This window comes from Corythoichthys intestinalis, chromosome 16, assembly GCF_030265065.1.
Source record: "Corythoichthys intestinalis isolate RoL2023-P3 chromosome 16, ASM3026506v1, whole genome shotgun sequence".
In the NCBI taxonomy this organism is placed as follows: Eukaryota; Metazoa; Chordata; class Actinopteri; order Syngnathiformes; family Syngnathidae; genus Corythoichthys; species Corythoichthys intestinalis.
In genome coordinates, this window is record NC_080410.1 from 45,420,182 (window position 1) to 45,443,546 (window position 23,365).

At 39.8% G+C, this 23,365-nt stretch overlaps 1 protein-coding gene across 6 annotated transcripts in view; it reads right to left on the reverse strand.

The window, feature by feature from the left end:
• Positions 1 to 295: 295 nt before the first annotated feature.
• The window catches only part of baiap2a (BAR/IMD domain containing adaptor protein 2a), a 200,922-nt gene continuing 177,852 nt past the window's right edge, over positions 296 to 23,365 (reverse strand). Inside the window, exons 9-16 of one of the 6 annotated variants that reach the window (XM_057817141.1) lie at positions 20,467 to 20,709; positions 20,173 to 20,398; positions 17,736 to 17,937; positions 17,608 to 17,676; positions 16,659 to 16,812; positions 16,493 to 16,530; positions 5,033 to 5,075; positions 323 to 4,744 (exon numbers count right to left, since the gene is read on the reverse strand). In XM_057817141.1, coding sequence (XP_057673124.1) covers positions 5,048 to 5,075; positions 16,493 to 16,530; positions 16,659 to 16,812; positions 17,608 to 17,676; positions 17,736 to 17,937; positions 20,173 to 20,398; positions 20,467 to 20,709 — 960 coding nt within the window. In that variant the 3' untranslated portion in view covers positions 323 to 4,744; positions 5,033 to 5,047. Of the gene's footprint in view, positions 13,010 to 16,492; positions 16,531 to 16,658; positions 16,813 to 17,607; positions 17,677 to 17,735; positions 17,938 to 20,172; positions 20,399 to 20,466; positions 20,710 to 23,365 lie in introns of all 6 variants that reach the window. The other 5 variants (XM_057817139.1, XM_057817137.1, XM_057817136.1 and 2 more) reach the window with 5 other exon arrangements.

Below are 23,365 nucleotides of genomic sequence, written 5' to 3' on the forward strand. Positions count from 1 at the left end.
AACCAACCAACGTAGTACTTCTTTTAGTGATTATACACACTCAGCGAGAACAGTACATTATTTTCAAATAATTAAACCAACCAGGACATCACAACGAGATGTAAACAATGCTCGCCATGCTAAAGCTAACGCTCATGCTCCGAGTTAGAGTGTATGGATCACTCAGTAAACACCTAAAAGGCTAAAGGCTACATTGCATATTCTCTCATGCAAGATAAAAAAAAAAACTTAACAATACTGTATTTACAAAACAGGCAAGCCTGAAGCTTCCTGTAGTAGCCTGCCTTCAAGCTGCTGCAGGGTCCTTCCGGGGTTCTACCGTCACAGTTGCCCACACAGATGCCTGATCAAAATCCTTTTTTAATCAGCATTTTAATGGGAGGGACTAATCATCCGATGTTGGAAGAGAGTCCATATATCGGCCCGTATATCGGTCAACCTCTAATATCGATAACCTTTTTTTAGGCTACCAAGTATCGTGATATATCACCTTTTTGATATATTGTCACACCCCTACTTACGGTGCCATCGTGCTGACACAAGCGAGACGTTCAAAAGTATGACGTGTTGCCTATAGTACGAATGTTACGTTAATATGTAGCATCCATTTCATTGGTTAATGTTGTCTGGACAAAGGCGGGTGATTTAAAATCACTCATTGCTGTTGTACAATACACTCAAATACTTCCTCCTGTTTTGCGTCCGATTATTTCTCGTGAAATTTCAGCCACGTGATGAAACAAAAAGTTGAAGTCATGATGTGGAAAAAAGAAGAATATTTGCATAAGGTGTGTCCACAGGGATTTATTTTGATAATTTATGTTTTCTGTACAGAATGTGTATCATACAAACCAAAAAAAGTGGAAAATGAACAAAATGAAAGCTATATAAAAGTAAAAAAGAAAAACAGAAACAACAATTGTACTTGAAACTTATTCCCGAATGAAAATAAAAGCATGATTCGTAAAGCCCTCAGTATAAAGCACTCTCATCATCAGTTCTTTACAGCATCTTTCATAATATTCGTTCGGTAACTCGATTCCTACTTTTTCTTACCTACCTTTCCGTTTCACATCCCTAATGAGCGAGTAATACTGAGAACGACCAAAAGCTATATTAATACTGCGTCTTATCAGATTATCTACCTCTCCCTCAAAGCTAATAAGAATGCTAATGATAAAAAGAATTCCTTTATGTATGCGCTGAAAATTCATCTCACTTTTCTATCCGGCAGATTAGACATTGATATTAAAAAGAGAAAAGGAGAGTTATTGTAAAGTCATATCTTGGTGGAACTGCAAAAAGTAAGCTTTACTTAAAAAGCAACAATAGTAAAAAAAAAAAAAAAAAAAAAAAAAAAAAACCTAAGAAAAATAAAGTGGAAGGCACAATCCCCACAATAATCTGGATATGAAACTAAACTATTGCAAATTAAGTACAACAAGTTGTGTTTTTTTTCCTCCTCCATGAAGCTGGCCACCCATCAGACACAAATTTACATAAAAATGAGGTCAATTTTTTGTGCTGCCATCGTTTTTAAGATATATTGGTACGTCGATGTCCGATCACATACGATCCTTTCGACATCTGACGTAAAATTTGACGCGTCATGAGTTGGATCCTCCTCAAAATTGGTGAGACTGTCCATGAGACATATGAGATCTTAAGTCAGGATTTAGTGAACCCTGCCTAAGACTTACTCACCTAACCCCTGGGGTTCGATCAAACCAAGGTTAAGAACCACTGGTGTAGCGGTACTAAAAGGGCTAATTCTGACTTATGAGGAAATTCGGTTTAAGTCACCAGCGTAGGAACGGAACTCGATTGTAACCCGGGGACTACCTGCAGACGAAAAAAAAACAAAAAACGAATGGCCAAAAGGCACACAGACCTTTAAAAAGCAACAATTGTTCTCCTTTCCTAAAATATGTTATAAGAAACACAAAATATTGCCACTGATTTAAAAATCTAATATTCAGAAGATGTTTTGACCTAAAGAAAGCACCATGTTTTATGCGCTCAATGGACGCTCTGGATGTTGACGTAGTTTGTCACTGTCACTAGACGAATACTACCGGTGTTCTGCAATTCTTAGACGCAAATTTATATAAAAATGAGGTCAATTGTTTGTCCTACTTTTGAGCTGCTATCGTTTTTAAGATACAGTGGTACTTCGACGTCCGATCACATTCGATTCTTTCAACATCTAACGTAAAATTTGACGCGTCATTAGTTGGATCCTCCTCAAAATTGGTGAGACTGTTCATGAGACATATGAGATCTTAAGTCAGGGATGTCAAACCGATTCCACATTTGGAATCTGTTCATACAGATTGAGCACAGACAGTTCAACCAATGAGGTTTGTGCGAAAACAAGCAGCACCTGACTGCAATCGACTGATCACACTTGTAAGACCCCAGATTGGTGAAAAGGTGTTCGTCTCGTTTGGCTGGAATGAACTCCAGCACCCACTGTGGCCCTTTAAGGACCGGTTTCACACCCCTGTCTTAAGTTTTCATAATACTGAGTTTTCATTCACCATTCATCGCCATTTTTTTGGGCAACATGCCAAATTCAATAAATGACGAAAAACTCCCTGATACAAGGTTCAGTGTTTTTCATATCTGGAATGTATGAGGGGTATCCCAGCCTGAACACAAATGCATTGAAATAAAGCGATCCCTCATTTTTCGCGGTTAACGGGGACCAGAACCCGCCACGATAAGTGAAAAACCGCAAAGTAGCGCTCCCCCAGCCTCCCTAATTTGTGTGTTAGCAGCACAAACGAAACTTCTTAGAGCAAAAACAACCAAAATTGATTGACATCAACTTTATATAAATTTGTGTCTGATGGGGGGCCAACTTCATTGAGGTGTTTTTTCCCTAATTAAACACAGTTGGGAACACGTTTTTTAACATTCTTCACAAAAATGGTCCTGTGTCATGGCTACTCAGTAAGAATTGCACACGCCTATTCTAAGGTCAAACAGCAACAGTATGGATACCGTACCATGAGTAATAGCGTTATTCAATACGATATGATATAATCAATCAGCCTTAACCGTCGCTGACCTTTTAATGTCATGAATAAGATTTGACAGTGTCAGGGATGCAAATTGTTGATAACATGAGAATAAGGTGTTGTTTTGGGGTGTTAAAAAAATAGTTATTATTTCTTTAGAATATACAATATTTTTCGGACTATAGGCCTAATTCGCAGCTGAGTATAAGTCGCACTGGCCAAAAAATGCACAATTAAGAGGAAAAGAAACGTATATACAGTATATTAACTCGCACTAGAGTAGAAGTCGAATTTTTGTGGGAAATTTGAAAAAAAAAAATCCAACACCAAGAACATTTAAAATAGAGAACAAAAGGCTAAATAAGTGTATGGTCAGAGGTGGATAGTAACGAGTTGTATTTACTTGAGTAAGCTGTTGAGAAAAATTTACTTTTTAGAGTAGTTTATCACGCCATACTTTTTACTTTTACTTGAGTAGATTGAGTTGTTTTTATTTGTTTTTTTTTAAGTTACCACCAATGATGAAACACAGGCCTTGAGCGCCCTCTTGAGGTTTAGTGCGAAAATAACATGTTAAATTATATAATAATGTGTTAATATTTTCACACAGAAGTCGGTCCAGAGTATAAATTTAAATTATGGAAAAAAAACGGTGACTTAAAGTCCGACAATACAGTAGAATAAGAGTTTTTGGTTGCTGTTGGTTATTTTTAATGTTTTTTTATGGATTTGGAATTGATTTTGAAATGACCATGTAACATTACAGTTATTGTATATAACATTACATTTTAACATTATTGTCATAAAATGGCAACTTTTTCAAGGCGCGACACTATCAATGCAAATCTTAATATTATAGAGAAAACGTTTTTTTGCCAAAATATTAACAACGATGACATTTATTCTCAAAATATGACCACTTTTTGTTCTATATTTATCTTGTATTTATTTACATCACCAAATTAACGGATCAAGCTGACGAGAAAGTAGAGAAAAAAATGCATTCAACTCATGTCTTGATATAAATCACTGTCTTACAAGAATAAAGTCTTATTCCTCATCAATATTATAAGGAAAAAATGCTCTAACCCTTTCATGCACAATTTTTTTAACCCTTACAGGGCACTCATTTAATTTACTGGCTGCCATTTACGCCATGAGGTATCCAATCCATTTTGACTGGGAGGGGCGAATGAACGTTCAAACGTCAAAATGGAGTGAACATCTCACGCCGTCAATAGCACAGAAATATGAACATTAAGTTGCAAAATATCAGCATTCCATCAGTGGCATGCAATTAGTTAACTCCTATTACAACAAACCCCAAAAAAAATCAACTTAAGTTTTATTTGGGGCTGTAATAATTATCAATTTATACATTTCTTTCATAATTATAAAACAATAATTGAAAAATAAAAAATAACCTGCCCAATTAAGGATTAAAGGTCATTAATAGCAGTGTCCTTGAAAGGGTTAAATTCATTTTTGTCATCATATTGATTTTTTTTTTTTTTTATTTTAACTTTCTGTGCTGCACGTCCTCAAATTAACGGTTCAACTTAAGATAAAAGTAAAGGAACAACTTTGGCCTTTCCCTCTTGTTTCTGTACAAAAATGTGCTCTCTAGTGGCCGAAAAGTGGCACTGCGCCATTAGTAGAAGATGGTGGCAGACCGGTCGTCAGTGAAGGTGGGCCGGAGGTAGACCTCCATGGAGCGGTCACTGTGGAAAAACCAAAGGGCGGGGGAGGGCAAGGAATACGAACAATTAGGTTAAAAGATTCAAACATCAACCCGTCCTACGCGGCAGTCGCACACCTAAACCACCACGTGACCTCCCGAGCATTCTACACATGTTGCAAGCACGGAGCACCGAGCATGCATGCAGGATTGAGAAAAAAAAAACAAACAAAAAAAAACTAAAACCGGACGGAAAAAAATACAAATAAAAATGCGGCATTCTACTGTAGCCAAGCAATGGAAAAAGCTGGCGGCGAGGCGTTGGACTTACGGCAGTCCTGTTCCCTCAGAACCGGGACAACTCTGGACCCAAACTGGAAGGTAAACACAACCTGATCGTTGGAATGTTTCACCTCGCGCATCATGCATTAGCGCACGTTTAGTAATAACCACAATGTTGGTTAGTTAACATACTAAACAATGATCATATGAACGACACAGTGCAACAACTAAGGGTTTTTCAAGAAAAAAGCTGTTCCAGTGTCAAACTGTACTACTGCCAGGTTAAAATAACACGTTTTACAGTCAATTGAAAGTAGAGGCTTCTTGCAAAAGGAGAAAATGAGAAATGACACCTCAATGCAACGAATAAATATTCAGACAATTGGACTTGAGTTGACCTGAGTCGCATATTGGATGAATCGCAACTCGACTATGACTTGAAAAAAAAAAACACACTCGGACCTGACTCACTTGAGCTGGGAGGGTCAGAGACTCGACTCAACTCGTGAGACAGTGAACTAAGACTCGACAAGCTGACTAGAAAAACTTGATCGTAGATTGATTCCTACCTGACAGTGATTCGCTTGGAGCACCTTAATGCTGGTTTATTTTCTGATGACTATACTGCATAGTTTTATTTGATTTTAAGTTGACTTACATTGACAGTAAGGTTTTCCTCATAAACCTGGGTGGTTTGTGGGTGGTCTTGAGAACAATGGTGAAGGCCTTGACTAACCTCGCGACTCGACTCGACTCGGCATAACCGACTCGACTCGGCATAACCGATTCGGCATAACCGATTCGGCATAACCTCGCGACTCAGCAAAACCGACTCGATTCAACATTACTGACTCGACATAACCGACACGACTCGACACAGCCGACTCGACTCGACATAACCGAATCAACATAACCTCTAGGCTCGACATAACCTCCCGCCGGCTTGACTCGGCATAACCTCGCGACTCGACTCGACATAACCTCGCGACTCAAATCGGCATGTCCTCTTGACTCGGCTCGGCATATCCTCTTGACTCGACGCGACATATCCTCTTGATTCGACGCGACATATCCTCTTGATTCGACGCGACATATCCTCTTGACTCGACTTGGCAAACCGGACACGACATAACAGACTCAACTCGACATAACTGACTCGACTCGACATAACCTCTCGGCTTGACATAACCTCGCGACTCAAATCGGCACAACCAACTCGATTCAACATTACTGACTCGACACAACCGACTCGACTCGACACAACCGACTCGATTCAACATTACTGACTCGACACAACCGACTCGATTCAACATTACTGACTCGATTCACCATTACTGACTCGATTCACCATTACTGACTCGACTCAACATTACTGACTCGACACAACCAACCGACTCGACACAACCGAATCAACATAACCTCTAGGCTCGACATAACCTCCTGCCGGCTCGACTCGGCATAACCTCGCGACTCGGGTCAACAAAACCTCGCGACTTGACTCGGCATAACCTCGCGACTCAAATCGGCATATGCTCTTGACTCGGCTCGGCCTATCCTCTTGACTCGACTCGGCATATCCTCTTGACTCGACGCGATATATCCTCTTGACTCGACTTGGCAAACCCGACACGACATAACAGACTCAACTCGACATAACTGACTCGACATAACCTCTCGGCTTGACAGAATCTTGCGACTCGACAATGCCGATTCGACATAACCTCGTGACTCAGCACAATCGACTCGATTCAACATAACTGACTCGACATAACAGACACGACTCGACACAACCGACTCGACACAACCAACTCAACTCGACATAAACGAATTAACATAACCTCTAGGCTCGACATAACCTCCCGCCGGCTTGACTCGGCATAACCTCGCGACTCGGCTCGACATAACCTCACGACTCGGCTCGACATAACCTCGCAACTCGGCTCGACATAACCTCGCAACTCGGCTCGACATAACCTCGCGACTCGGCTCGGCATATCCTTTGACTTGACTCGGCAGACCCGACATGACATAACAGACTCAACTTGACATAACCGACTCGACTCGACATAACCTCTCGACTCGACATAACTGAATCGACTCGACATAAACGAATCCACTCAACATAACCGACTCGACTCGACATAACGGAATCGACATAACCGACTTGACTCGACATAACCGAATCGAAATAACCAAATCGACATAACTTCTTGGCTCGGAATAACCGACTCGACTCGGCATATCCTCTTGACTCGACTCAACTTCCCCACAACAGGTAAGACTCGGGACTTACTTTTGACTTGGATCATAATAACTTGTGCAATTGTCTGTAAATATTTCCAATTGTTTTCGTCCTATTGTTCCCAAATATTGATGAATACACTCACCTAATAAACTTTCACTTCAATACTTGCATCCAAGAGTCATATTTGAGCTTGGTTTTTGTAAACAGCCGCATCATGTCCCTTGAGAAAACAGATTCAATCTAACAAATAGCTGGTTTCTAAGACGCTTTAACCAAATTACTTATATTAGATACAAAATTGCAATAGTACGTGATGCAGAGTGGTGTCGGCAATTCACCAGAAATTAAGACTAATTCAGGATGGTTGCTGAGAAAAATTTTGAAAGTCAAAAATGTTTTTTTTTTCTTTTTAACTCATTCAGAGCCATTGCCAGCAAAATACATTGAATAATCAAGTTTCAGTGCCAATCCAGTCAAAATCATTTATACGTCTTGCACCCAAAATGGCAGCCAGTGAGTTAACATAGACTCTATTGTAATAGATTTTGTTAGCTTTACCTTTTTTATTTTAAAAAGTGACACCAATTCTAGGTGGGAGCATAACGATAAACCTTTTGAGCTACAAAGTATCATGATATATCGTCTTTTCAAAATATTGTCACACCCCTATTTATCAATGCCAGAAAATGTTTTTTTTTTTTTTTGACGTTTGACAGTGGAACAAATCGCCGAGAGCTTGCACTGTAACGCTCAAACGGAACAAGACAACGGAACAAAAAAGTGCAACACGTTCATGCTCGACATGCCACAGTCGACGTTCTCTTCAAAAGGAAGGTGTTTGGAAGTTGGAAAACACGACAAAATACTTTCGAGTTCAAGCGTGGACACCAATCACACCTTACACAACATACACATAAGAATTTGCAAAAGTCCAATAGCACAAAAACATGCTGGGATCACTGGAGTTCAACAGAGTTGCAAATCGAGTTCGGCGACACGTGCAAAGAAAAAATTTTCTGCCACACCAGACGATTTATTAATATATAGAGATATGTTTTATTTAGAATACCTTTCGTAAAAAGTCACCATACATTCAGGGTCTTTTTTTTTTTTTTTATCACATTTTTTTTTTTTTTTTAATATCCCTCCACGGCATGCATAAGATAAAACAACTAGTCAGTCTTTTCGTACAAGGACAACAATTGTTTGGAAGAAAAGAAACTACAGAGCCACAATCAGAAAAAGGAGCTGCGAAGGAAATCAAGAACATGGCTGCTCATTTTCAACAGCGTTATCCAAGGCGCTGGATTTGCACAAAGAAGACCAAATTTCGTGTCGCGGCGGTCAATCAAATAAAAGTACAGTGCAATTCGGTGGACGGACAGAACAAGTCATATATAGCAATAGATTAGATATAGATATGCCTGCACATAACGTACGTCTTTCATAGGGTAGGGGGTGGGGCAAAAGCAGTGTGTAAGGCATTGGACGCACCTCCCAACCAACCAAAACAGGAAAAATAGCCGACATATTACGTGAACACACCCCTCTGATAAGTCGCCCCTCACTTTAACATCTTTATAATACAAAAAAAAAAAAAAAATCTTTGCAATTATTTTGTTGATGCATTAAAATGTTCTGACAAAATAGGCCGTCGTCAATGACAGCCAATGAATTAAAACTTAAGTTATATCGATGAATAAATGTTTCGTTAAAAAAATGTTTTGGTTTGTTAGAGTGATGCAGTGTTGTTTTCGTCAACAATGAAGATAACGAAAATATTACATCGACGAGTAATTTTTTTTCATGACCATAATGTGACGATGACTATCAAAAAACGTGGCTTGCGAGCAGAGGCGTAGCAAAGGTCCCCGGGGGCCCCAGGCAACAAGCAACATGGGGCCCTTCGAGTGTGTGCAAGTAAGGGGGACTCTGCTCGAAATGCGGACCTTACGCCTATTCTCGCTCCCAGAATACGCAACGCTTGTGACGTATAGGACAATAACAGGACTGGTTGCTATGGGAACGTACGCACAACCAAGGAACCTTACTAAAAGGAGTATTATAATTGCTAATAAAATTGTTTAGGATTATTTTAGATGCATATGTGTTATATTTTTATTATAAAGTATTCGAAGAGGAATATGATAGACCCATTAATAGACTTTTTTTGGGGGAAAAAAAAAAAATCACCATTTCTTTAAGTAGTCACATGAATAATGAGCTGGCCTGTGAAAATCAATGTAAAACAACTCAGCAAGGACTTTCCAGAGAGTACTTGGTGAGTCACTCTTTAAACAATCATGTGGTAATAATAGCTGATTGGACTTTCTTAAACATGTATAATCTACTTGACATGGTTAGTGCTGATTGGAATTGATAACAGCATCGTTAGATAATCTTCCAAATGATTCCATGGTATTGAAATACTCCCTACACTTGTTGCTGCTACAGTGCAATAAAGCTGCGTGTGCTAAATCTGTTGGCCCTCTGGGGGTCCCTGCTGGCTGGGGGCCCTAGGCAATTGCCTGGTTTGCCTATTGGGACGTGACACCTCTGCTTGCGAGACTAAAATATAACGAGACGAATGCCAGTTTTCGTCTGTCGGGACGATGACGAGACGAAAATGCGACAGTTTCTGTCATCTGTTCAGAATGAGTGACATTTTCATATTGTACGTGGAGTACGTCAGCCTGCATCGTAGCAGTGTCACTCATGTGAGATGTGCTGCGCCCGGCATTATCCTCACCGGTGTTAGGATGTGCATGAAGCTCGACTACGCGCCATCTTCCTTGTTTTGAAACACATGGTAAGATTTGTTTTATCTTGGCAAAGATTTTCAATGGTGCTTTAGCTTTCAAAGGTCTGTGCTGAGGGATAATCACATACCAAATGTAACTTGTAGCGTTAGCATAGTATTCGCGTTTGCCTTAGCTTTAGCATTTAGCATGGCGAGCCTCCTCTTAAACTCTTGGACTTTTTTTTTTTTTTTTTTTTAGACTAAGTTTGTGGTGTCCAGGTGGGTTTAATTAATTGAATATACAGTTATCCCTCACTACGTCGTGCTTCAAACTTACGGAACCACTTAAGGGACATCAACAGAAATAAATCTTAACCATCTGGTGCGCACCAGATAGTATGTGGTGCACACTAGAAACTATCTGGTGCGCATGAGAAACAATCTGATGTGCACCAAACAACATGTGGCGATCACTAGAAATTATCTGGTGTGCGCCAGAAACAATCTGTTGCACCCCAGATAGTATGTGGGGCTCCTTAGAGATTATCTGTTGCGCACGAGAAAAACAATGTGGTGCGCACCAGATAATATGTGGTACGTACTAGAAATTTTCTGGTGCGCACCAAATAGTATGTGGGGCTTACTAGAAACTATTTGGTGCGTTCGCTAAACAATCTGGTGCGCACCAGACATTATGTGGCGCTCACTAGAAATGATCTGGTACGCATCAGATAGTATGTGGGGCTCACTAGAAACTATCTGGTTCGCAAGATAAACAATCTGGTGCGCAACAGACAACATGTGGCGCTCACTAGAAATGGTCTGGTGCGCACGAGAAACAATCTATTTAGTGCAGTGAGAAACTGGTGCGACCGAGAAACAATGTGGTGTGCACCAGATAATATGTGATGCGCACTAGAAATTATCTGGTGCACACCACAAACAAGCTGGTGCACACCAGATAGTACGTGGGGCTCACTAGAAACTATCTGGTGCGCACGACAAACCATCTGGTGCGCAATAGATAATATGTGGCGCCCACTAGAAATCATCTGGTGCGCATCAGATAGTATATGGTGCACACTATAAACTATCTGGTGCGCATGAGAAACTATCTGGTACGCACCAGAAATAAGCTGATTTGCTTGATAATAATCAGATAAATAATCTGGTGCACACCAGACAAAATGTGCCGCTCACTAGAAATTATCTGGTGTGCACCAGATAATATGTGGTGCACACTAGTAACTAGTAACTATCTAGTGCGCATGAGAAACTACCTGGTGCGAATTAATATTTTTTACATTTATCACGTTACAATATTTAACGCAATTAACGCAAGCACTGCATGACCAACTCACACATTGTCGCGTTCAATCTATAATGGCGCTGTTTTACCCATACAGTATATAGAGCTAAAGGGCAGCGTAAAATGAGAAGAGTGAGTTTTGGCAGCCTTTGGAGCCTTTTTTTAAATGGCTAAAGCCTTACAATCCCTCTCCCAACGATTTGAATAATCGTGGGAAGCAATGTGGGGAAGGTAGTAATTGATCTTTTTCTTAACACCCTATGTTATTTCCCAACGCAGAGAAGATATATCAATTGGTACCACGACGCACAGTCATGGTTGCACTTCCCATCACGCATTTGGGCAGAAATTAAATGGCTACAGTATCATTTACTGAAAGCTCAACAAATACACTAGATGGCAATATTTAGTCACTATATACAAAGTCACATTTATCCTTTAAGAATTACAAGTCTTTCTATCCGTGGATCCCTCTCACAGAAAGAATGTTAATAATGTAAATGCCATCTTGAGGATTTATTGTCATAATAAACAAATACAGTACTTATGTACTGTATGTTGAATGTATATATTGGTCCGAGTTTTATTCATTTTTTTCTTAATGCATTGCCAAAATGTATATGATCGGGAAAAATTATCGGGAATGATTAGAACTGAATCGGGAGCAATAAAAAAGCAATCGGATCGGGAAATATCGGCATCGGCAGATACTCAAACTAAAACGATCGGGATCAGATCGGGAGCAAAAAAACATGATCGGAACAACCCTACTTTTGAATTTTACAAAAATAAATATCTTTGAGTAATTGACTAATAGACAAACACATTTTGAAATGACTAAAATAGGAAACGAAGAGTAAAAAGTATTTTCGTCCGAAAATTAAGATGAAAATCGAAAGGGCTGCCAAAAACAACACTGCTGCAGTATTAGTTGCTCTTTCCAGATGATAAAGAATAGATGCATGTTAGTGTCCTTCCTGTATTTCTCAATCAGTTGTCTTCAAATATGTGCATTATGATACCGTTTGTAAGTGAGTTGAGTTATAAAAAATGGCACATCTCATAACTCAAGACGCCATGAAATTACATTTCCTCGCCACCAAGAGGGGGTGTTCACTCTCTCCCCGCACTGAAAAATGAATCAAGTATAAGCACCGACGCGCGACCAATCACAGCCTGTGTGCTTTTTTGAACGGTAAAGGCCATGAACCTCAACCCCACAAGTCTTTTTGGCACTTGTACGGTACACGAACATGTCCTTTTGTTTTTAGCGCCACTAAAAAAGACAACCGGGTACATGCATGGGCGGGAAAAAGAAAAATCCATAAAAGAGGAAGCAGTGGAGCAAAGGCAGTCTCTCCACCCGCGACTGCCGTTGCTCAGAGTCCGTATCGATGCACGCCGAGCAGGTAGGCCCCGCCCCGGCTCTCAACGCAATCCTCCACCCACCAACCGCTACTGTCCCCGCAGCGACACCGCCAGGCAGCCGGCAGCAGAGCAGCACCCAGGACGCACGCGAGGGAGGGAGAGAGGACAGAAAGGAGGGATGAGACCGGCGGAGGCGGGAGGAGAGGAGGAGGAGAGACAGGGGGGGAGGAAGGAGGGAAGGAGAGGGAGGGAGGAAAGAGGAAGGAAGGAAGGAAGGGAGGCCCCTGTGCTATCCGCAGCTGTCTGCGTCTGTCACAATGTGTGTTGTCACACAGTCGAAATCAATTTGCCATCAGGACTGTCACTGTGGAACAAAGAGAGAAGGAAGCTTGCCAGGTCGGACACACTCAGAGAGAGAAATGGCCAGAGACGGACAGACAGACAGACAGACAGGACACACCAGAAGGCGGGCCACTACAACTCCAAACACCCTCTTAACAAGTCAGCGTCAAGACTGGATGTCACGTTTTCTCATGACAGTTTTTGTCAATGGGAAAACAGTTTAGCGCTGGCACAGCCCTTAAAATAAATACAAGGATGACAGCGGACAAAACGGACAAGTGGTGATGGCCGAAGCTGGACGATACGCAAAGATTCTCCTCGCCCTCCAACTCAAAACATATACAACATACACGAGGACTGACTGGACAGTCATAGGAACAGTGTTACTCCTGTGCAATGTCTTTTTTGGGGGTTTAAATTGAAGCTACTAATAAAGTGATCAATGCAAGAACAAAGGACAGATAAGAGACAGATAAGATCCGTTCGACAAAGTTAGGAATTCAAAATGCTAATCAAAATAATTTTTTATTGCTTTTAATTTTTATTATTTATTTATTTTTATTATTTTTTGTTGACATTTTTTTTTAATATCATTTAAAATTTTTAATTTATCTTTATTTTTTAAAGTTTTTTTAATTTATTTTTTATAATTTAAAAAATGGAATGCCTAATTTTTGTACTAACAGTTAAAGATTCACAGCTATATCTAATCTATGTATATACTACAAATTTGGCAGCACTGATAGGTTTAATGAATGTTTTCAAGGTTAGAGGTTCAACTTTAACCTTGAGACTTGAAGCTTCAACATTCACAACATGATTGAATTTGAATTCTTATATTTTGTTAATATCAAAGTTTATGTTTATCTATTTACTGACTTTTATCTACACTATTAATTCCGTGTGTGTGGAACTATTATGTACTCAAACAGTAAAGTTGTAAACTACAGTTAAGTCTGGAAACTGTAATAAAATATTTTTGAAGGAAATAGTCATCCATTTTATTTTCATTGTAACAACATGCTTAAAATAACTTCAAGTTAAATTGTGAAGGTAATAAAGAAAAGGGACGTTTACCTGATTAATCAATTAATCATCCGCTCAATCGATTATAAAATAATCATTAGGTGCAGCCCTGATATACTATCTATATTATATACATATATATACACACACACGCAGATATATATATATGGCGGAAAACACAGACAAGACTGAAAAAGCAGTTTCTGCTGTTGCACTCCTCTTTAAAATAAACTGCTGTATTTTAAACCAAAAGAGCTGTTGCGTTTGATTGAACAATATGTCTATATGCTGCCATAGCAGATTCATGGCGCATTAAGCCCCCAAACTATTTTTAATTTGTCCGTTTTACCCTGGAAACCCCTGTTTACAGACGTCGCGTAACGGCTTTTGTGTCAAACCAGCCATAAAACGTAATTATATTTATGAAACAAAATGTTTGTCATTTTTAGCTTTGAATCATGAAATGATGTCTAATATTTTGTTTAAAAAACAAAACAAAAACGACTTGAAAAAATTATTCACTCACATATTTTTAACTTTTAAACACATTACGTCACAATGAAAAAAATGGCGTCTGTAAAAAAGTCACGGATATCTACCTCATAACTACCGCTAAATTGTATTTTTTTGCTACTGTCGCATTTCCCCCGATATGTTAGATGATAAATAATCGATCCAAACAAAGAAAAATTGAAACAAAACATTTAAAAGGGTAAATATATGAAAAAGAAAATCTCGACCACTACTCGATGTCTGCGATTTCTGCATCGGGGCCCCTGTTATATTGCCATGTTTCACCTATAAAATCCCCCCAAAATCTATTTGTGGCCATTCACAGCTGTGTCTTGTCACTCAGTGATACACGCTACATGGAGTTTTTGGATCGAAACAAGGTAAGTACGCGATAATATCTCGTTAAAGTCATGGCGTCTGTAATTCTGCTCTCGCGTGCTCTCACCTCCAGTTAGGGTTTCGCTGTTTAAATTTATATTATTATTTTTTTTAAATGCCCTCCTGTTCAAAATTGTTCTTTTCCAATCACGTATCACATGTGCATATCGGACAATTTTGAAATTTGGGGTCTCAGAGCGGAGTCTTTTCCGCCATATACATGTACATATATATGGCGGAAAACACTCAGGTGACTTGAAGTTCTGCTCTGAGACCCCAAATTTAGCCAACTTTCAAAATTGTCCGATATGCATGTGTGATACATCATTGGAAAGCTTAAAATCTCAATTTTCTGGGGGACGAAAAATTTTGAATTTTTTTAAACAGCAAAACCCTATCTAGAGGCGAGAGCACGCGAGAACAGAATTACGGACGCCATGACTAACGAGATATTATCGGGTGCTTACTTTGTTTCGATCCAAATACTCCATGTAGCATGTATCACTGAGTGTCAAGACACAGCTGTGAATGGCCACAGCTGGATTTTTTGGGGATTTTATGGGTGAAACATGGTGATATAACAAGGGTCGCGACGCAGAAATCGCAGACAACAAGGAGTGGTTGAGATTTTCTTTTTGATATATTTACCCTTTTAAACTTTTTTTTTTTGGATCAATTATTTATCATCTAACATATTGGAGAAAATGCAACAGTAACAAAAAAAAAAAATACAATTAAGCCATAGTTATGAGGTAGATTGTGACTTTTTTACAGACGCCATTTTTTTCATTGTGACATAATTTATTTAAAAGTTTAAAATATGTGAGTGAATAATTTTTTAAAGTTTTTTTTTTTTCAAACAAAATATGAGACATCAATGAATGATTCTAAGCTAGAAACGACAGACATTTTGAATAATGAATATAATTACTTCCCTTCCTTTTATGGCTGGGTTGAAACAAAAGCGGTTGCGCGTCGTCTGTAAACGGGGGTTTTCAGGGTAAAACGGACAAATTAAAAATAGTTCGGGGGCTTCATGTGCCATGAATCTGCTATGGCAGCATATAGACATATTGTTCTATTAAACACAACAGTAGTTTCTTTTAAAGAGGAGTGCAAGAGCAGAAACTGCTTTTTCAGCCTTGTCTGTGTTTTCCGCCATATATGTATACACGATTATAACTATATTTCTACCTTTGTGCAATAACATTTTTATTTTTAAATACTTCTACCAGTGTGCGTTAACATATTTTTGACTTGGTTTAAAAAAAAAAAAAAAAATCATTAAGCCAACATAAAAATTGTAAAATGCTGTTTCATAACTGTTTTGTTAACCAATGTGCAAGAAACAATCGTGATACCACATTGGCATAAGCATTAGACATATTACTTTAAAAAATACATTTTAATAATGAAATATTAGACAATATTTTTGAATAAAATTGTCAATTAACTGTTTGCATTTCCAATTATTGTCAGTTATTTTTATGTCTACAGTAGAAGGTCAATAGAGACTCATTATCTTCTGTAGCAATTAGACCTTCCTTGAAAAAGATGACTTTTGGCTAAAACTGGAAAAGACACCTACCTCGTGGCAAAGCGCCCATCATAATCCTCAATAGCAGGCTGAAACACACACAAACACAAGAGACTTCAGCCCTAACTTCCCACCAGGTGTCAGCACACAGCAACATAGACTTGACTGTAAAACAGACTTGACTGATTCCTTCAACTTGTGTGGACTCGCATCCTACCTGAGTGCCAAAGCCTGCCATGCTGTAGGGCCTGGGGCGGGTCTGCGCTAGACTCTGCGCCAACAGTCGGGCGGTCAGGCCGTAGTCGGGGACGGGCACGGATTGGTCGCTCTCCAAGAGGTTGCCCGTGCTGCTACTCTTCCCGTGATGCAGGCTGGCCAGACAGGAGGAGAAAAGCCTCAAAAGATGGGTCGCCGTGAACGACACCAACCACTGCACTGTTAAATATTTTGGGGGTTGACGTTAAATGAGTGAAGTTAACAGTGGCGCCTTGACTTATGAGTTCACCAAATTGTACAAAGTGTATGTCAAGGTACCACTGTACATGAAAAACACCGTCAAGCAAATAGAAAGGGAGGAAAAAAAAAAAAAAAAAAGCTTGGATTACTTTTCCTGGCCGCTTGTTGCTAGGCAGAGTTGATCGGGCTGAATTGTGACTGCCTCAGACCAATGACAAAATTGCCAGGCTCTCTCATTCGAGCTGTTCGAATGATGCAGGAACAAGATTTTGAAACACTGTCTACAAAAGCCGGGAATATTCCCTTCCCGCCGGAAACCGCAAGGGTTACGTCGACCTGAGAATTTACCGGCTTTGGTAGACAAGCGCTTTTCTGTAAAGGAGTAGCAGGATATGGGTATGAAGGCACACAAGTCTCTTTCACACTGCCCAAAAAATCGTAAACGTTTCTTTTTTTGCTTTTTTGAGGGGGTAAACACAGACACACAATTGCAGAAGGGTTAATAATTCCGTAACACATTAAGAAAAACAGTGTGAAACAGACTTCAGACACCCACCAGGGAAATTACGCCAAACAACAATGAGTGGATTATGAGAGGTTTATTCATATGCATTTTCATCAATGAAACACTGCTCTGTATTTAATGTAAAATACATAATGGGGAAAGCGTTAGCTCCATCTGGTGAACCGTCCGAGTCGTTGCTGCTTACTTCACTTTCAGCTTGTCGCTGTCGCTCTCGGGCAGCACTCGTGTGTAGGAGAACGGGAACCAGCCGCGCCTGATGACGAAAAGCTTGTTAAAAATTCTAGTCTAGAACGATGCAGGTCTTCTTTTTACATTTTGTTCTTCTCATTCTCGCCGTAGTGCCAGCCGTCGCGGGCCTCGGGCACCAACAGGGTGATGACGTCGCCTTCGGAGAAGCTGAGCAGGGTGCTGTTGTCGCCGGCCGCGTGCGAGAAGATGGCTTGCACGCGGGCGCGACCGTTCTTCTCCAGGCCCGCCGCCATGGAGCTGGACCTGGGAAGGGTCCGGGTCTCACCTGGGTAGAAGGTGCACAGCCACGCAGGTTAGAGGTAATCAAATTTCCAGTGGAAGAGATGATTAGCATTAGAGATGTCCCGATCACGTCATTTTCAAAGTATCGGAATTGGCAAAAAAATATCGGCCATGCCTTTTTTTAATATACACTGTATATATATATACCGTATATATATATATATATATATATATATATATATATATAATACATAATATGTTACACTCATCCAGAGTCTAGTATAGGCTTAAGGTAGGGTTATCAAATTTATCCCGATAATGGCGGTATTAAAAAAACAAAAAATATCACGTTAAAATATTTAACGCAATTAATGCATGCGCTGCACGACTCACTCACGCATTGTCGCGCTCAATCTGTAATGGTGCTGTTTTACTTATATAGAGAGATAAAAGGCCACGTATAATGCGCATAGTGAATTTTGGCAGCCTTTGGAGCCTTTTTTTAATTGGCTAAAGCCTTCCGATCCCTCTCCCTACGATTAGAAATATCATGGGAAGCAATGTGGGGAAGCAAGGTAGCAATTGATTTTTCTTAACACCTTAAGTTATTTCCCAACGCAGAGAAGATATATCAATTGGTAGCACTACGCACAGTCATGGTTCCACTTCCCATCATGCATTTGGCCATGGCTACAGTATCATTTACTGAAAGCTCAACAAATACACTAGATGGCAATATTTAGTCACAATATACAAAGTCACAAGTCTTTCTATCCGTGGATCCCTCTCACAGAAAGAATGTTAATAATGTACATGCCATCTTGAGGATTTATTGTCATAATAAACAAATACAGTACTTATGTACTGTATGTTGAATGTATATATTCGTCCGAGTTTAATTCATTTTTTTTCTTAATGCATTGCCAAAATGTATATGATTGGAAAAAATTATCGGGAATGATTGGAATTGAATCGGGAGCAAAAAAAAGCAATCGGATCGGGAAATATCGGGATCGGCAGATACTCAAACTAAAACGATCGGGATCGGATCGGGAGCAAAAAAACATGGTCGGAACAACCCTAATTAGCATAATATGCAAACAGTGGCGATTGCTCTGAGACTGCAAGAGAAGCTTAGCTCCCCCCAAAATGTCAAAAAGTGATCAAATGTATTCAGGGTATCCACAAGTATAATCAAATGTCATTCAATGCTTTTTAATGCTATTTTATACTAATTTAATCCCCATTGCCCAACTGCAGATAGTTTCACACACACAAATTGTAAGTAGAAGGATTCCTCGGGTTAGGAGGTCACGCCCTCTGTTTTTTCTCCAGTTTTTTTTTTTTTTTAAAGTCGCGTAACAGTGTCCAGTCCGCCAGCTCTCAGCATTGATGGTAAGTACAGTCAGGGCTGTCAACACACATGCAGGAGCCCGGGGACAAGAGACCATTATCACACCCCCCACCCCTGCCATTGGCTTGTCATGACAACATACAGTGCCCTCCATAATTATTGGCACCCCTGAAAAAGATGTGTTTTTTAGCTTCTAATATATATTTTTTTTATTCAAACAATATGGGACCTTAATGGAAAAAAAGAGAAAAATCCAACCTTCAAAACAAGTGCATTCATTCAGTGGGGAAAAAATCCCACATAAAGAAAAAATTATTTGACGTCAAATAATGTGTGTCACAATTATTAGCACCCCTGGTGTTAATACTTTGTACAACCCCCTTTTGCCAACAAAACAAGGTCTGGGGACTGAGATTGCCATGGGAGGAGCTTGATTATGTGTCTGGTGAACCATTTCTGTGTAGATTTGGCCATATGTTTAGGGTCACTGTTCCCCACAGCATCACTAACCCACCCCCATACTTCACTGTGGGTATGAGGTACAGTCATGGTTGCACTTCCCATCATGCATTTGGGCAGAAGTTAAACGGCTGAATTATCATTTACTGAAAGCTCATAAAAATCCACTAGATGGCAATATTTAGTCACAATATACAAAGTCACATTTGTCCTTTAAGAATTACAAGTCTTTCTATCCGTTGATCCCTCTCACAGAAAGAATGTTAATAATGTAAATGCCATCTTGAGGATTTATTGTCATAATAAACAAATACAGTACTTATGTACTGTATGTTAAATGTATATATTATAAACGATCGGGATCGGATCGGGAGCAAAAAAAAACATGATCGGAACAACCTTACAAGAAAGCATTATACCTGATCATTCAATGCCAGTCATGCCGGTTAAAAGGGGATATCTTACCCACGGGGTTCTTGTTCTTGGCGGGGCCTGGCCTGCGGACAGGTAGGGTGTTGGAGTACACGTCGCTGACCTGTCTCTGAGGCTGAGCCTGGGACTGCACCTGAGCCTGCGTCTGCGGAGACGTAGGCCTGACCTGGGACAGAGTCCCTCCATCTGTCCAGTATTCCTCACCATGGACTCCTGTGGTCCCGTTGACCATTGACATTCCGTCAGGGCCCATCAGCCTCTGCGACCAACAAGAAAAAACATCGAACCCCGGGACTATTTTCCTCGATCTGTTTTCACTCAACTCACCGCCTGGTGCCCGAGGCCGCTGCCCATGAAGACGGCCAGCTCAGGGGGCACGGGAAGAGGCTGAGCTCCAGGGATGGGGTCAGATATGACCAGGTTAGATTTGGAAGTGTGCAAGGGGCTGGCGCCGCCCAGGGTGGCCGAGCCCATTTGCTGGGCCAGGAGCATGGCCCTCTCAGGGAGCTTGTTGGGGTCTGAACAAGCCTGCTGCCACACTGGAATCTTCTGGGTGAGAAGGTCTTTACCCTGAATGGACAAAGAAGATGATATGGAAAACGAAATGGAACACCATCAGGAAGTGAAAATAGAAAATATTCCACTGTGCAGGCTGTGAATATTCTCATTCATCAAAGTTATTTCAATCTCAGGACGGAACAAGGTTTTCCAGTTCCTCAGTTCTCAATTCTTAGAATGCCCGGTTTAGTTGATTTGTTCTGTCTTGAAGCGTACAAATGTCTGGGACGTTGAAGTACCTGTCGACCCATCAAGTGTGATGTAAAGAAGAAGTCTGGAGCTCTACCTGCTTTAAAGTGCTTCCACCACAATAAAAGCATGCACGTTAAAATTAAAAAAATTAAATAAATAAAATCTTGCCCTTATCCGTGCAAGAACTTACACAGATAAATTAGCCAGTTATTATTACCTGCCGCTTAATATTAGAGGCATGCGAAATTTCCGATTCTTAGATTATTCGCGATTCGGCCATGGAAGATTCGAGAACGATTCACAAACATCCTAAATACGATTATTGAATTATACCAGGTAAAGTGTAAATAAAACAGTCAGCGCGGTCTTCGGGACACAATGAGGAACGGACCGATAGTAAATATCATGTTCAACCCATGCCGTAAGATTAAAAAAAAAAAACAATACCCGACTGCGGCCGACAGCCGCTACAAACAGCGCCCAGTTGCTAGTTGCTAAAAACATACGGCAACATACGGCTATGGTAGATATCACATATACTTGTATGTAGAACTAGATGTGCAATGACAGACGGCGGCGCCGTAAGAACATGTACAAAGAACTAGGTGTGAAATGAAAGACTTGCTGGCGCCAGTAAACAGTCGCCATCTTAAAGCAGTAGACTTCTCTAGAAGGCTCTGTTGTAGCGAACCTAATGACTTTTTATCTACTAAAATACCCCTCAATCGGCAAAATCTTGACTTGAATCGATCTTTAAATGATGAAATCGTTTTAAAACTCACATGTCGAAAGTAGACAGAAGGGAAATTATGGAATAACGGGAGCAATTTTAACAACTTTAACGGTCGATGAGTATTTATTTACTGTTTTTAACTGTTAACTTGATACTAAAATACCTGTAGCAAAGAAAAAAACACCCGTAGAACAAAAAAGTCACTTGTAAATGAGAAAAAAAAACACTTGTAGAAATTTTTTTACATTGTTTTTTTTTCATGTTTATTTCACAAAGCAAAATTTGGGAATCATTTTTTTGTTTTTGTTTTACAAGTTAAAATTAGTCATTTTACAGGTATTTTTTTTTTAATTTTAAAACTAGGTTACGAGTATCTTTTTTGGCTCATAAAACTCGACAGGAATGTGACAAAACTTGTGCACTTGTAATTGGTAATTTTTAACCCGTAGTGAAGAAAAAACACCTGTAGAACAAAAAAAAAAAAATACTTGCAAACAGAAAAAAACAGCTTTTTTTTCAACAACAACAAGAATTTTTTTTTCATGTTTATTTTACAACGCAAACTTTGGAAATGCAAGTGGTTTTTTTTAGTTAAAATTGGTCATTTTACAGGAATAATTTTCATTTTACATCCTCACTTCTTTTGGCACTATTCTAGGGTGACCATATTTTGATTTCTAAAAAAGAGGACACTCAGCCCAGCCTCAGCCTGGCCTCAAGATACTTGAATTTTACTCGAAGTTCACTCAAAGATGCCTATATCACTTTAATATATTTAAAGTGTGCCTCCTCACTCTGGATGGAAAAATGCAGTTTGAAAAAAAAAATATATATATATATATATAATGCAGACCCATAGAAATGTAGTCCAGTCAATACACACAGTAGGCTATGTGCCAATTAAACATTTTTATAAATTACTATCACGACAATAGTCCTTGACAAAATGTTATTCCCATTCAATTGATGTTCTCATTCAATGTTCTAGATTGCACACAAACAAAAACCGAAATGAACTGACAAACTATTTAATCAGCATGTTTCCAAACGTAGCAGTTCAAAACTACGTTTCCCATAATGCCTAGCGCGGTTTAGCTTACTGATAGCTAGCTGAGGCAAAAGTCAAACTTTGCTATAAAAGTTTACAATCATCGGCAGCGCGCCGATGCGACACCAAATGGGATTTTACAGTGAAAGCTCTGACAGAAGTCAACAGTTGCTATTATATACGTATTTATCATTTAAAAAAAAAAAAAAAAAAAACAGGCATTGTGGCCAAATCGCAACCCAATAGATGGCGGTAATGCCTCATGATAGGGGTAAACTGGCAACAAAAACAAGAAGAATTACTCCTTCCCCCCCTACTACTAGGAGCCATGTCAACTGCTGCCACCCAGCGGTCGGAGGGATTCTCTTCAAATTGGTCCCGTGAAAAATCATAAAAACCCGACATTTTTATGAATTTATAAAACCCGCCCGGACCACGAGGACACTACGTGAAAGTAGGACTTGTCCGGGCAAAAGCGGACATTTGGTCACCCTACACTATTCTATCTCCATATGAGCCTTGTATCGCAAATCGTATCGTGAGTTGCCCAGAGGTTCTCACCCCTCGTTTTTTTATGCAGACATCTCCAGTGATTGCTGGTGGGTGTTAACCGTCGGACGAGAAGATGCCACTAGACCGGCATTGTGCGTACTTGTGTGTTTGTGCCGCATCAACGTGAAGTCTAGTCATTAATC